Genomic DNA, 14,437 nt, shown 5'->3' with positions numbered 1-14,437 from the left:
TGAGTGCAGTTTTTCAGCCAGTCGCCCCATAAAACCGCCTTAAAATGTCATAAATAAATTACGGTTTCAGCAAATCGTATTCCGAACAGGCCAAATGAACTAGGTGGCATATTAATAACGAGATTATTCAGAATCTAATAGTGGGTGTTCACAATTATACGTGTCGCGCCTCCAGTCGCCGCGAAGGAGTGTTTTGTGGTCGAAAGTGAAAAATGCCAGCCCGGCCCTGCCCTCAAACTGTCTAAATCAACAGCACTCTATGCCGTTTTCTCCTTGTCGCTGTCCGTAAATACACAAAAAAATCCTCATATAATTTATAACGCGGGTACATTAAAATGGGTTACCGAAGAATCAAGGCGCCATATGAGCGATGGGCATTTTCAATCAAGAGTCTTAGGAAAAGTTGCTCAAATTTTACAGGAAAAGGAGAATAAAATTGGAGTAAATGAGCGGAAAACTGGTGGGAAGCAAATGAAACTTTTTTGGGCCTGTGGGTATATTAAGCACGCTTTTGCTAAGGTTGTAACAGTAAAGAAACGGCGGTTGAATAAATAAAAGAAGAAAGGATTTGGAACAGAAAAGCGAGATCTTCAACTATCAAGTAACATATTGGCTTTAAGTAACGAAGTCCGATAAGTAAACGACCCAAAATACGAACTTAATTGATAATTAATACTAAAAATTGCCAATAAAAGTGGATTCAAATTGGTAAAAGCAACAAATTTATTATTTGAGCTTCTCAGAGTGATTTTTGGAAGAAAATTTCGAAACTCAGTCAGAAGCAGAAACAGTTTAAACCCAAGGCAAACGTGAAGATTTCAGTGGGTATTTAAACGCGAATTTTGTATCTAAGTTTCGAAACTCTTGCGTGAAAGTTTCAAATAATCGAACGAAAGAAGCCACAAAAAATAAACTTCCTACCAAGCGCAACAACTGAAGATCAAAGTATCCAAACGCAATTTTTAAACAAAAGCAATAAATCAATTTCCACCCAAATGCAAAAAATGGTGATTTGAAGATAGAAAGCGATTGTTGGACAAAAATTTGGAGACCCAGTCAAAACATTGTTCTGTGAAGAAAAAAAAGGAATTTAAAATGGTTGAAAATAAATTGAAAACAAAAAGATAAGACAGTCCAAAGTGGCAATTAACGTTCATAAGGAAACGACTAAAAATGCGATATAAGAATATGATTGCAATTAATCGATCGAAACAACCAACAAAAACAAACACTAAAAATAAACTTCCAATCAAAAGCAGAAAATTAGGATTTATTTAAACGCGATTTTTGGAACAAAATCTCAAAAATCACAAGTAGAAATTTCTTTTAGAGGTTTAAAATGGTTGAAACGAGGTGGAAAACAGCAATATGAAAACACTACAGAAGTGGCAACTAATGTTGATAAAACAACGCAAAATCGTATGAAAATGTATGAATAATCGAACAAAACAACTGGAAAACAAAAAATACATTTCTATCCAAAAGCAAAAAATTACGATCTTTTCGAAAGCAATGTTTCAACAAAAATGTCACATTTTTGCAAAGCAAGAAGGTAAAACGGAACAAAAATGGCAATTAATTTGAACAGTAACGGATGAGTAAAAGGCAATAAAAGACAAAAACGATCATTAGAGCTGCAAAATTGAAAATAATCAAAGCAAACAGAGAGCGCAAAATCCTCATAGGTTTTTAAAACAAAATTTTGAAACTCGACCAAAAAAACTGCAAACGCGAGAAAATGGTTTAAGATGGTAGAAAAAGCCAGGTTTTCAAGTGTCTAAACTAGAGGCAATTTGAGCCACTAGAAACCATGTTAAAATCAATCAAAGAAAAGTGAAGAAAAAAATGATTTTACAAAACTCGGAACAACTTTAATAATGTAGATAGAAAATCCCCAAAAAGTGTATGAGAATTAAATGGATTAAAACCCAATAAAGAACAAGAGAAAAGTGGCAATTAATTCAAGTAACTGATGAGCAAAGATAAAAAGAATTCCATAATGTTGCAAAAAGAGAGAAAACACGAACTACAAAGTAGAAGGGTAAAACAATAATTTTTCTAAGCATTTACATGACGTTTGCACCAACATTTGAACACTGAGCCTCAAAAATGTACAGAAAAGAATTAATTTAAATTGGTAGGAAAGAAACTACTAGAACCAATGAATGTGAAATTCATCAGGACACACAAAAAATAAATTTTTATCCAAAATAAACATTTCGAATCTAATTGTTCGATGAGAGAAAAATATGGTTGAAAATATGCCCAAAGCAAGAAGTTAAAAACGGAACAAAAATGGCAATCAATTTGAGCATTAACGGATGAGTAAAAGACGAAAACGATCATTAAAGCTGAAAAGTTGGAAATAATCAAAGGAAACAGCGAGCCCAAAATCCTAATAGTTTTTTAAAGCAAAATTTTGAAACTCGACCAAAAAAACTGCAAACGCGAGAAAATGGTTGAAGATGGTAGAAGAAAAGCCAAGTTCTCAAGTGTCTAAACCAGAGGCAATTTGAGCCACTAGACTCGAAACATGTTAAAATCAATAAAAGAAAAGTGAAGGAAATCTACACAGTCGACTGAAAAAGTTGAATAATGTAGAAAATCCAACAAAGGTTGTAAAGCTTATGAGAATAAAATGTATTAAAACCCTGTAAAGAACAATAGAAAAGTGGCAATTAATTCGAGTAGCTGATGAGCAATTTGTTAATGCTGAATGGAATATCAAAGAATCGATAGACATAAAAAATAAACAGGAGAGAAGCAAACAGCAATATTTTTTTTAGAATTAACATGATTTTTGAACCAACATTTCGAAACTGAGCATCAAAAATGTACAGAAAAGATGACAAAAGTGAACTGAGAACGTGGAGAATTAATTTAAATTGGTAGGACCATAAAGTTGGACAATGTTTAAACTAGGCGCAATTGAAACCACCAGATCCAATGAATTTTAAATTCAATAAAAAGAAGAAATTATTGAACATTCTAAACAAACAACACAAAAGTAGCAGTTAATAAAAAAATAACTACAATCAGTGTGTTGGAAGAAAGTAAAAGGAAAGAAAGAAACTGCTGCCAAAAAGCGGTTTACAAAACCAGTACAAAAACTATTAAATTTATAACAGAAAAAATAAATTTTCCAGTGAGTCGGTGGATTTTTTCAATTCCCGTTGTTTGAAAAATCACAAGGGTTCTGAATAAGCCCCAAAAAAATGCAAAAACTTATAAAATTCGTCCGAAAAAGTGGCAACGAATGCGAATAACTAATGTCTAAACCATGCACAATTCGCTCCTGATGATTATTTGAAAGTAAAAAACCCAATAGGAGTGAAATATTTTCAATAATCACCAGAAAAACACATATTAAACCTTTTTAGCTTGTACCCACGAGTGGAAAGTCAATAGTAGAAACGAATATTTAAAGGACCGAGTTTGAGGAAAATTGAGGAAACTTTAAACCCAACTTGAGCTTAAAAAACTGTTGAAATTTTTTCACTCAAACTGGTGAGTTTATCGGGGTTTTAAAGATTATTTCTTCCGGACGTTGCTCAAGCACGAGAGACTCACATCATTAGAGGTACTTTGCGCAAAAGGGGGGCTGAAAAATTGTTCAAACATTAGACCACGAAAAAAGTGCTTTCACGCTTTTTTCAGTGCTTTCACGTCAAACACGTCTGAGGATGCAAAACGTCAGGAGAAATTCCTTTCAAAAGCCCGAGAAAGTGATTTTATTGGTAATTTTTCCATCCACTTGGTGAACATGAGTTTGCCCATCACTTACACAAACTGGCGCCCTGCTAAGGCAAAACCTCAAACTAAAACACCTAAAATAGTGCAAATAAATGGAAAAACCGTGGTAGTCAGCTGTGAGCCATTAAGTACTAGACTAAGAGTATACTCTACTATTGTACAATGAAAACTTCACCACTAAATTAATGATTACCACACTATAACAGTATTACTAACACAGGATTTAGCTTGTTGTATAGGAACATCAAATGAATAATCGACTGCAAGAACAGTTGCAATCGCTGAGACAAAACTAACATTCATCGCTCTGGTTCGGCCAGAGAACTGCGGCTGCTTTTTCCCTCTAAACAGCATTTAAATCGGTTTAAGCCTATCGGCTAGTTGGCACTCAACAAATCGTGTAAAAAATCTGTAAATCATTCCTGTATGGTTCAGTAGCAATGTATAAAATTCAACAGTTCTATTTGTATTGTTCAGCAGTAACATGTTGGCAACAATTTCTTCAGATAATTGCCACGCCCATTAAGGCAGATTCTCGGAAAAAAAATCGTCGGTTTCTCGGTTTGGTTTGTTCAGTTTAAAGGAAATGTGTGGGTGGTATGGGCGCGGCGCAATTATCCAACGAAATTGTTGATTGATAAAAAAATTATTGTATATTCGCTATTATCGGAAGTGAGTGATCCTGAGCTACCATTGCCAAGGCTTCGCCTCGAAAAATCAAATTGTTATGTATGTATAAATAGTCACTGTGTTAAAATTCGGCTACGGTTTGTATTATCTAACAACATTCACTACGATTAAACAAAAAATTTCCCGTTATTGCTTTCATTTTTTCGGTTTCAATCAATCGCCTAAACATAAATAAATAAGCTCCTAGAGCGAGACAATTTAGAAAAATCACAAAATCAACGAACAAAAATCGTTCTCAATTATCATCAACATCACAAGTTATCACAGATTAAATCTGCAATTCTTCATTACTAAAAGTATTTCAAATTCTACAATACCGCCGATTAGTTCAATGCGCTGTGCTGGAATGAGTCAATATTAACAGTGGCAGAAATCAGGATTTGTCCGGCACATTTGTATTGCGCTCAATGCAAACATCCAGAACATTCTAGTAGAATTCTACGATTTAATAGAGGCACTCGAGTAGATAGATTTATCTAACGGAATCAATCGAGCAATGGCGCCAAAGTTTAACAAAAATCCATCGAGCAGTTTTACCAAAAACTCTACTCTCTTTGTAAATTACTCTAAAAACGACTGACTACGCATTCTATTTACAACAGTATTATATATTTCTCTATTAAAAATATCATAAATATATTCTTTTAAGTAGGAAACACAAATAGTACTCGAACTTAATACTAAGGCGTTCTAGGTGCTGATATAATCGGGTCCTTTGGTAGCTTTCTAAAACCTCCTCCCCCTTAATACTGCTCTGATTTGCCACGATTTTTCCCCCTCACTCACGTGAACGTGCAACGACTCCCACCATATACAGGCACAAAAAAACTAAATAAAAACTTAAGCCGCCCCTGGATTTTGATGGAAAAACCATTTTAAATTTCTCCGTTTAATTCTTGAGAGAAAGGACTCTTGATGTCTTTTGCAGAGACGCTCCATTTTCGAGTTAAACATTTTTCATTGCAACGTGCACTTGGGCTGTAGATAGGTGAAAACGTTGAAAAGCAGCAGAAAGTTTCCTTTGATCGCAGATTTGAAGAAAGTTGTCGGAAATCATGGAATGATTAGGTAGTTTTTCCTAAAACGTCTCAAAAAACACAGTTGACAATGGTTTCTCTTAAAGGAAACTTCGGTTGTTCACTTAAAGAAGAGTTTCTTTGGCCCACAGCTACAGAAGCAAAGTGGAAGAAGACTGCCCAGAGGAGTTCCCCATATTTTTTTGAGTTTTACTGTGTTTTGTTAAATAACCGGGTGAAGAAGAATAATCAGAGTGCTGATAGTTTGCAAGAGAAGACAGTTTTATTTTGCCTGTCACTGCGACAGTCACATTGGAAAACTAGCAACAGCAGGGTGAAAGCCTTTTGAAAACACTTTCCAACTGTATTTTGAGTTTTAAATTATTTTTCGAACTGGCCACATTAGGAGGTACAGACACCCAGCAGTAGCTGGGTGTCTACAAGAGATGAGTTTTCTGTTGGCCGAAACATCAACAGCGATTGTCGGATGGCAAAAATGTTAGAAGTGAAATAGAAGAGTCTCCAAAGCAGTTTCCAACTGTAATTTCAGTTTCAATTTTTTTTTGGGATTCGGCCACGTTAAGATGCAGAGAAATTTGTCGGGGTGCTGTTGGGTGTTTCACGTGAACAAGTTTTCTTTTGCCTCTAACTCCAACATACGACAGTAAAACTGGAAAACGATCAATAGCAAAGCGAAAGACTGTCCCAAGGAGTTTTCACGTGTACTTTCCGTTTCAATTTATTTTTTGAACTGGCCACATCCTAAATGCAGCAAAGCCCGTAAGTGTGCTGTTGGGTGTCCAAAAAAGTGACCGTCTTCTGTTGCCCATAACTTAATGAGTGATGGTCAGATTGAAAAAGTGTTCAGGGAAAAGTCAAAGGCTGTCCAAAGGTTTCAAAAAGTGCTTTGAGTTTTCAATTATCGTTGGAATTGGCCAAGTTATTATGCAACGAAGTTTACCTAAAATGATGCCCGTTGTCTCAAGACAGACCTGTTTTTTGCCTCTCACTTCAACAGCAATGATCCGATTGAAAACCTGTCTAGGAAAAATTGAAAGACTGATCAAAGCAGTTTACAACAGATCGTTGCGTTTCCAAAAAACTTTGAAATTGGCTAAGCTGGGACGCGAAGAAATGTTCCCAAAGTGCTGTTGAGGGTCTCAAGAGAAGACCGTTTTCTTTTGCGTCCCACTTCAACATAAGATAGTGACACTCGAAAACTATCAATAGGAAAGTGAAAGACTGTTCAAAGGAGATTCCAACAGTTCTTTGAGTTTCCAATGATTTTTGGAAATGGGCAAGTTAGGATGCAAAGAAGTTTACCCAGAATGCTGCACGTTGTCTCAAGAGAGGACAGTTTTATTTTTCCTCTGAGTTTCACAGCGACACTCAGATTGAAAAAACTATCGACAGCAAAGTGAAAGACTGTTCAAAGGAGTTTACAACAGTTCTTTAAGTTTTCAATTATCTTTGAAAATGGGCAAGTTAAGATGCAAACGGTTTACCCAAAATGCTGCCGAGTGTCTCAAGCGGACAATTTTCCTTTGCCTTTGACTTCAACAGCAACCGTCAGAAGGAAAAACGATGAAGATCAAGGTGAAAGCAGATCCAAAGTAGTTTCTAACTGTACTTAGAGTTTTAAATACATTTTTTAAATAGCCACGTTAGAAGACAAAGAAATCTACCAGAGCGCTGTTGAATGATTTAAAAGAGGAGAGGTTTTATTTTGCCATTAACTTCCACAGAGGGGGTCAGATTGAAAAAATATTATAGGCGAGGCAAAAGTCCACCCAAAGGAGTTTCCAGTAGTTTTTTGAATTTCAATTTATCTTCGTAATTGGCCCAGTTGGGAGGCAAATAAGTGCACCAAAATGATGTCGAGTGTGTCAAAAGAGAACAGTTTTTTTGCCTGTAACTTCAACCGCGACAGTCGGCTGAAAAACGATCAACAGCCAAAAGAAAGACTATTTGAAGGAGCGTCCAACAGTTGTCCTAGTTTCCTTTTGTGCTAAGAAATGGTTAAGCTATGAGGGAAAGAAATGTACCCAAAAGAGAACCGTTTTCTTTTGCATGTAAGCAAAAATAAAGACTATCCAGAGGACTTTCCAACGGATTATCTGACTTTCTTGTATTCTAGGAACTGGCCCAGTTATGAGTGAAAGAAGTGAATAAAGCAATCACATGCCCACAAGTGCAACAAAAAAATCGCCCTGTCTGTGGCATAATTAATGAGGATGTTTTTCAGACAAATTATTAAGTAAATTAAGAAATTTATTTATGTTTTAATTAGGAAAACTGAATGCAGCCCGATTTTGGATGCTGAGCTAATTAGAAATCGCATGGCCATTAATTGGAAATCACTGCACATCTCATTACGGGAAAAAAGCCCTGATTAATGCTATAATGAATATAGAGATGCCGGAAGGACTTGGAGCTATTTTAATTAATTTTTAACTGGAGATGCGAAGATGCACGTTTTGCGGTTTGAAAAAATAAGCCGATTTTAAAAAACTACCACTGGCTGCGCCAATGTCGCCACCCTAATCAATATTAATGAAAGTTACTAGACTAAGTGATCCTATTTGTATAATGATTATTGCTATGTATTCTCGAAAAGCGGTAATCATTCATCCAACATCAGTGTCGGTCGGTTTCAGAACGTTGCCCTTAAATCCGGTCCCTGCCCTTAACTAATACTGCGAAAATCTACCAATGAACGAATCGAATGCGCGCTGATTTCGTTCCAATAAAAAAAATAAAAACATGCTGAGGCTTGAATTGAACGTGAAAAGCCTCCGGTCTACTATCAAGAACGTAAAGGGCCATGGATGAAGGTCAGGTGACAGGATGATGGTCTACCAACTACTAAAGTACCATTAACTAAGTCATAAGTCTATCACAGCTCTTACACATTTGCAACTTAATTTAGCTTATTCAACCGACAGTCCCTTACAATTTTTTTGCTCGTTTGCTTAAATCACCACCTGACCTATGACGCAATAATAGCTGATTGCTCTTCGCCTGGTCGGCTTTAAATATTTTCGGCAGCCGAGGAAACAAGCATGAAGAACAGGTGAAAACAACCACGCGATATGTTAGGGAAAATATTTAAAACCGCGCATTGTGTGCGGATTTTACAGTATACACATTTTGGGGGCTTTCTGCTGCTAGACGGTCCGCAAAATGGGCATATAGTCGCTCTAAAGGCTCTAAAGCAAGAGCTCCTTTAGCCCTCCATTGGCTGGAGTTGGACTTGAAAAACCATTGAAATTTTCCACTGGAGCTTGAATGTTTTCCATTGAACACCCGGTATGTTTAAAATAGGGCCGGTTTTTTCGAAAAATTTCTAATTGAAGTGAGGATTTAAAAATCGTAAAGGTTTTTTTCGTTTACAGTTTTTTCAGTTTCCAAATAGATTAGCAACGAAAATTCGTACAAAAAAATGCAAATGGCAATTTCATTGGTCGCTAGTTGCCCAGGTTTTTTCCCATTTGACAAAGTTTACTTTGTTGTTAATGAAGACACACTATACCGGGTGGCCAAATAAACGCAAAAATGGCTCTAGACAGCGGTAAAACCTGGCTGATCGGGACACAATGCTTTAAAGAAAAGTTGCTAGTAAAAAACACAAAAATGTTTTTTCCACGCAGAATTTGATGAATTATAACTTCGAAAACACCGGTTACAAGTTGGCCTTAAAGATCTTCGTATTAGTTTAGGACACTTTTTCGTATAACTAATAATAAGCGGGCGGGAGCGCAGAGCAATTTCCAATATTGACATTAGCATATCTTCTGAAGCTTTCGACCGATCCAAATGATTCTGGCTTTGTCTGAAAGAGCATTTTAAGGGCTTTATAATATTGCTTTACGCCAGATTGCTCAGTCTTAACCTAGTAAAATAGGTGGAGTTTTCCGCAGCAGTTACACATTTTTGCCATTTTTCACAAAGGTGTATGCAAAACCAGTTTTAGAACAGAAAACACACTGAAACTCACACTCCAGTTTGACTGGAAACCATTTATGCTTCATTTCGATCCTTGATTAATCATCAGACTCGTTTTCAGCAATATTTAAATTTCGTCAATTTTGCCTTCTGATTTTGATCAAAATGTCACTTGCTCAAGGAATTAATTTCACCAAAACTGAAGGAGGAACAAGAATGGCTTTTAGTCTGTGGGATAGCGAAGAAAACACTTTAGATCTGTTGCAAATTTCATTGTCTGCTCATGATCAGATTTTGCTCCAAAATATTTCAAATTTTGCGGATTTTCGTCCATCATTGAACAGAAGTTAACCTTTTTTGGCCAAAAAAAATAATTTCTCTAAAACCAGAAAAGCATCACAATTGGGCTGCTGTGTATTGAATAGAGAAAAAAACTGTTGTTGAAACGCAATTTTGCTTTGTTGATCATCGCCAGGCTTTTTTGCAGACAAATTTAAATTCGGCAAAATTTCCTTCGGTTATCCGCAAAACTTCCTACATGGTTTGCTAAAGAAATTAATTGCTAAAACTAAAGGAGTTGTGGAAGTGGATCTTAGTGTCTGAAATAGCCAAGGAGAAGCTCTAAATTTGTCGAAAATGTCGCAGTCTGTTCATCATGAGACATTCTCCCACACTGGACTAGCCTCAGACTTGTTCTTCAGATAGTTGGATAGAGAAGAAAAAACTTTATTTTTGAGTTAAAAAGTTATTCGTTGTTCATCAGCAGAATTGTTCCCAGAAATTTTCTGCTTCCCCAATTTTGCCTTCGATTATTGACCAAAGTTTGTAAATCGCTTGCCAAAAAAATTATTTCTTCAAAACTCAAGGAGCGAAAACAATCGGTTTTAGTGGGCAGGATGACGAAGAAGAGATGCAAATTCCATTATGCGCTCATCATCAGACTTTGCTCCAGATAGATTTACATTTTTGTGGTACTTAGTTCGATCAGTGATCGGTAGTGGTCGTTTGTCACTAGCCTAAAAATAATAATATTTTGGAAAGTCGAAAAGCTTCAGAATAAAGCTTCAGTGTGAATAGAGAACGAAAAACTGTATTTGTGATGGAATTTTGATTGTTTGATCATCAGCAGGATCTTTTCCAGGTATTTTTTTATTTTGTCAATTGCCTTCGATTATTGACCAAACGTCGTGCATCGGTTGCCAAATAAATTATTTTCTGCAAAACTGAAGGAGTGAGAACAATGGGTTTTAGTGTGCAAGATAGGACAGGAAACACTCTGTATCTCTTCTAAGTTTTCCTGTCTAGTCGTCATCAGGCTTTATTCCAGAAATGTTTGAAATTTCGCGGTATTTGCTGCGATCTTGCGACAGTCTCGCCGTTCATCACCAACTAATAGAAATAATTTCTCCTAAACTAAAAAAGCTTCAGAAGTGTGCTTCCGTGTTTTTGATAGAGAAAGAAAAACTATTAATGAGCTGTCATTTTCCTTCCATGATCATCACCAGGAAATTGTCCATATTTTTTTAAATTTCAACTATTTTGCCTCAAATTGTTTACCAAACCTGGTGCATCGCTTGCTAAAGAAATAGATTTCTCGAAAACTGAAGGAGTGAGAAGAATGTGCTTTAGTGTTAAAGATAGCGAAGGAGACACTCTGTATCTGTTCTAAATTTTACTGTCTGCTCATCATCAGGATTTATTCCACAAATATTTGAAATTTTGCGGTATTTTCTGCAATCTTGCGACAGTCTCGTCGTTCATCACAAGCTAATGGAAATAATTTCTCCTAAACTAAAAAAGCTTCAAAAGTGGGCTTCAGTGTTTTTGATAGAGAAAGAAAAACTATTAATGAGCTGTAACTTTCCTTCCATGATCATCACCAGGAAATTGTCCAGATTTTTTGAAATTTCAACTATTTTGCCTCCAATTATTTACCAAACCTGGTGCATCGCTTGCTAAAGAAATAAATTGATCCAAATATGAAGGAGTGAAAAGAAGGGTTTTAGTGTGCAAGATAGCGCAAGATACTAGAAAAGCAAAGATACTAGAAAGATAGTATGTTGAAGATTTGGTTCGGATTTTCCAAATTTTTTCAAAAATTGGCGGATTTTGCCTTTGATTATTATCCAAATCACTCGCTCGAAAAATGTGCTCCTCCAGAATTAAAGAAGGGAGAGAAAAATGCTTTAGAGTGTTGGATACAGAAAGAAATCCTCTATTTGTGGTGCATTTTTCTTCCTTGATCCTCAGCAGAATTCAATCGTAATGGTGGTTAGACCAACTAGTCAGATGCTCAGAAATCAGTTCAAGATTACTCGTAATATGTTGCTTAGAATGTAAACTTTTCTCTTGAAAAATACTCTTGTCCGCTCCCACTCAAGTCGCCCACGTAAGCAACTGAGACCCATTTTGCCTACCGACTTCATGAGTAGGCCGAAAGCAGAGTGGCTCCGCCCACCCAGACTTCGGCCTCTGCTTAGACTACGCTTTATGCCTACGCTAGAGTTATTGGTGCCCGAATGCTACGCCATCCAAGTGACCCTTGAGGGTGGCAGCAAGCGATGGCATGGGTTGCAAGTCCAGACCACCACCACCATTAAGCTGGGGAATTAGTGCGGATTCTCCTCCTCCGTGTCCAAAGGGCTGGGCGAGAGAAACTTGCGCACATACTTCGGATAGTGCGTCTTCTCGTGAGCCTTGAGGATGGTCGAACGCGAAAACGTCTTGCCGCACAAACTGCAGCGGAACGGCCGCTCCCCAGTATGCACTCGACAGTGGTCCTTCATGTGATGGCGCAACTTGAACGCTTTCCCACAGAACTCGCACTTAAAGGGCCGATCCCCAGTGTGGGCGGGTAGATGAGCAATAAGGGCAGCCACATCCGGGAACGATTTACCACAGAACTTGCAGAGAACGACGCCCCCGGGGGACGCCGCATCGTCCAGATCCATCGGAGTGGGCGGCTGATCCGTCGGATCGGGCGGCTCACTACGCGCGTCCACCCAACTGGTAGCCGCCGGCTCCGGTATGCTCAGAGAGGGCATGCCGCGCTGTTCGCGATACTTCAACGTCTCCAAGCTGTGGCTCAGAATGTGCCTGGTCAATTTGCTCTGATGCGGAAAGCTGATGCCGCAGTACATGCATGGGTAGATGCGGGGCGGCGAACTGGACGCCCCTGGGGCGTCTGCGCCGTCGTCAGGCCGCTCCTGCAATCCGACAGTCACACATCAACTTCTTGCCGCGTGTGTGGGTGCGCGGGCGAGGCGGCGCGGGCAAGAAGTTGACGCTCGTGTCGGCCAGAGGGCGGCCCGGCGTCGCCCCGGGCGGCCGCACCCGAACACACACACGCGGCAATCTGCCGCCCTTTCAACGTTTCCTGCCACCGATTGCTAGGCGCTTTTTCCGTTCAATGGGCGTCTTACCACTAGGAACCTTTCAGGGCACTTACCGAATCGTGCGGCATTCTGGAGTACTCCGAGGAACTTTCGCCGCCCGAGTTCTTGTCCTCCAAGCCCCCTCCCCAGTCCACCTCCTTCTTCAGGCTCTGCAACCGATAAAAAAGATATTTTCATTTTTTACTATTAGACTAGTCTTGGTGCTCCTTCTAGAGCAAGAGGAAGACAGTCTCTTGGTTTGAAAGGCTCACACCAAGACTATCTATGCAAGAACAAGACTAACATTATGTTCTGCAAGATCAAGGCACTTGCAACTGGTAGTTCAATTTTGAACTGCATTATTTATTGTTCCTGTATTTCCGTCCGTTTATTTCTTATTCAGTTGATTGAATAATCACCTGGTTCCAATATCGAGCATTCATCCAGAACTGTTTAAAATCCCGCAACTTTTCTTCGAGAATCGGCCAAAATATGTGCACCATTTTGCCTTCAGACCTTCAATAATCGGCCCAATTTAGTGGCCAATAAATCGGGAACAAGTGCGAGTATGTAATAAGTACCGTTATACTAAGACCATGCAAATATGGTTCTTGTTCTTGCTTTGCTCAAGATCAGCCTGGAAGAACTTTGCACTTCAACAGCCAGCACTCAAGAATAGTGGTAAGTCGCCTTACTCCTACTTACCAAGGGCACTTGTTGAATGGGCGGCAAATTCGAAGGCCCGGGCAGGGGATCGCAGTTGAGAGGCGGCGAAGGGCGGCAGCCCACCAAAGTGGGCGGCGGTCCAAAACTGTTGGTGGGCGGTAGGGGAGGTTCGGGTGATCCATTTTGCGAGGGCGGTCGGGGAAGCGGTTCGGGGGACTGACGGGGGGGCGGCACTGCCGCCACTGGGGAATTGCGGGGCGGCGTGGGGTCGCCCGTTCCCAACGAGGGCGGCCGTCTACTGACCAGTTCTTCGGGTTCGGTCTGTTCGGGAGGATCAGGTTTGTATTCCTGAGTCATTTCGGCCAAACCTGCAACCACATGGAAATTAATGCAATTTATGATGGCAATAATTTGTGGTTTGTTTAGTCAATCGGGTTGCTTCACTGTTGTTCGCACTAAGTGCAATCGCACGTTTCCTTTTAATTGCGGATCTGCTGAGCCGGTAATTTTTTGCGTTTTTCGATTTACTGAATTATTGCATTTTGTGCGAATTATCATGCACGAATTCAGCGAAGCGCAGCTGTTTCTTAACCGGTGACATTGATTTGCGATTGAAAGTCGGCTATTTTTGCTCGCTTTTATCGCAATCAATTTGCCTAATAATCAGTCAGGAAATGGAGTCCTCTAAATAACTGAGTGGGCGCAGCTTCCACTCAATAGAATCCTTCAAAGCATTGGAAAATCGCCTCAACTACGTGGTATTTGCCTGCAGAAGCCAGCATAACCTGACGAATCTAACCTTTAAAAAGCGAAAGTAGTCGAAGTGGTTGCAACAAAAAATCCTTATAGTTGTCGACTAGAGGAGCCCATGAAATTGTGCTTTAGTGTGTTGGATAGAGGATAAAACTAGGCCTGGGTAACACTGTGTTGTGTGTTGAGTTGCGCTTCTGAGTTGTTGCCGCTCTCAGAGTTAATGAGTTTTAACGGATTGGT

The 14,437-nt window shown here is 39.0% G+C and overlaps 1 protein-coding gene across 8 annotated transcripts in view; it reads right to left on the bottom strand.

Annotated features, from left to right (window-relative positions):
* LOC109545670 (zinc finger protein 865) overlaps positions 1-14,437 on the bottom strand; it is a 57,525-nt gene that overhangs the window by 10,038 nt on the left and 33,050 nt on the right. For 7 of the 8 annotated variants that reach the window (XM_048660876.1, XM_048660875.1, XM_048660871.1 and 4 more), the window contains 2 exons: positions 13,484-13,812; positions 12,853-12,948 (listed from right to left, as the gene is read on the bottom strand). In XM_048660876.1, coding sequence (XP_048516833.1) covers positions 12,853-12,948; positions 13,484-13,812 — 425 coding nt within the window. Of the gene's footprint in view, positions 1-3,716; positions 12,611-12,852; positions 12,949-13,483; positions 13,813-14,437 lie in introns of those variants that run through there. The other variant, XM_048660877.1, reaches the window with a different exon arrangement.

The sequence above is a fragment of the Dendroctonus ponderosae genome, unplaced genomic scaffold, assembly GCF_020466585.1.
Source record: "Dendroctonus ponderosae isolate FM_Combo_2020 unplaced genomic scaffold, Dpon_F_20191213v2 Dpon_F_20191213_1, whole genome shotgun sequence".
Taxonomy (NCBI): domain Eukaryota; kingdom Metazoa; phylum Arthropoda; class Insecta; order Coleoptera; family Curculionidae; genus Dendroctonus; species Dendroctonus ponderosae.
The sequence above is the reverse complement of the archived record's forward strand: the minus strand, read 5'-3'. Positions and strand labels throughout refer to the sequence as shown.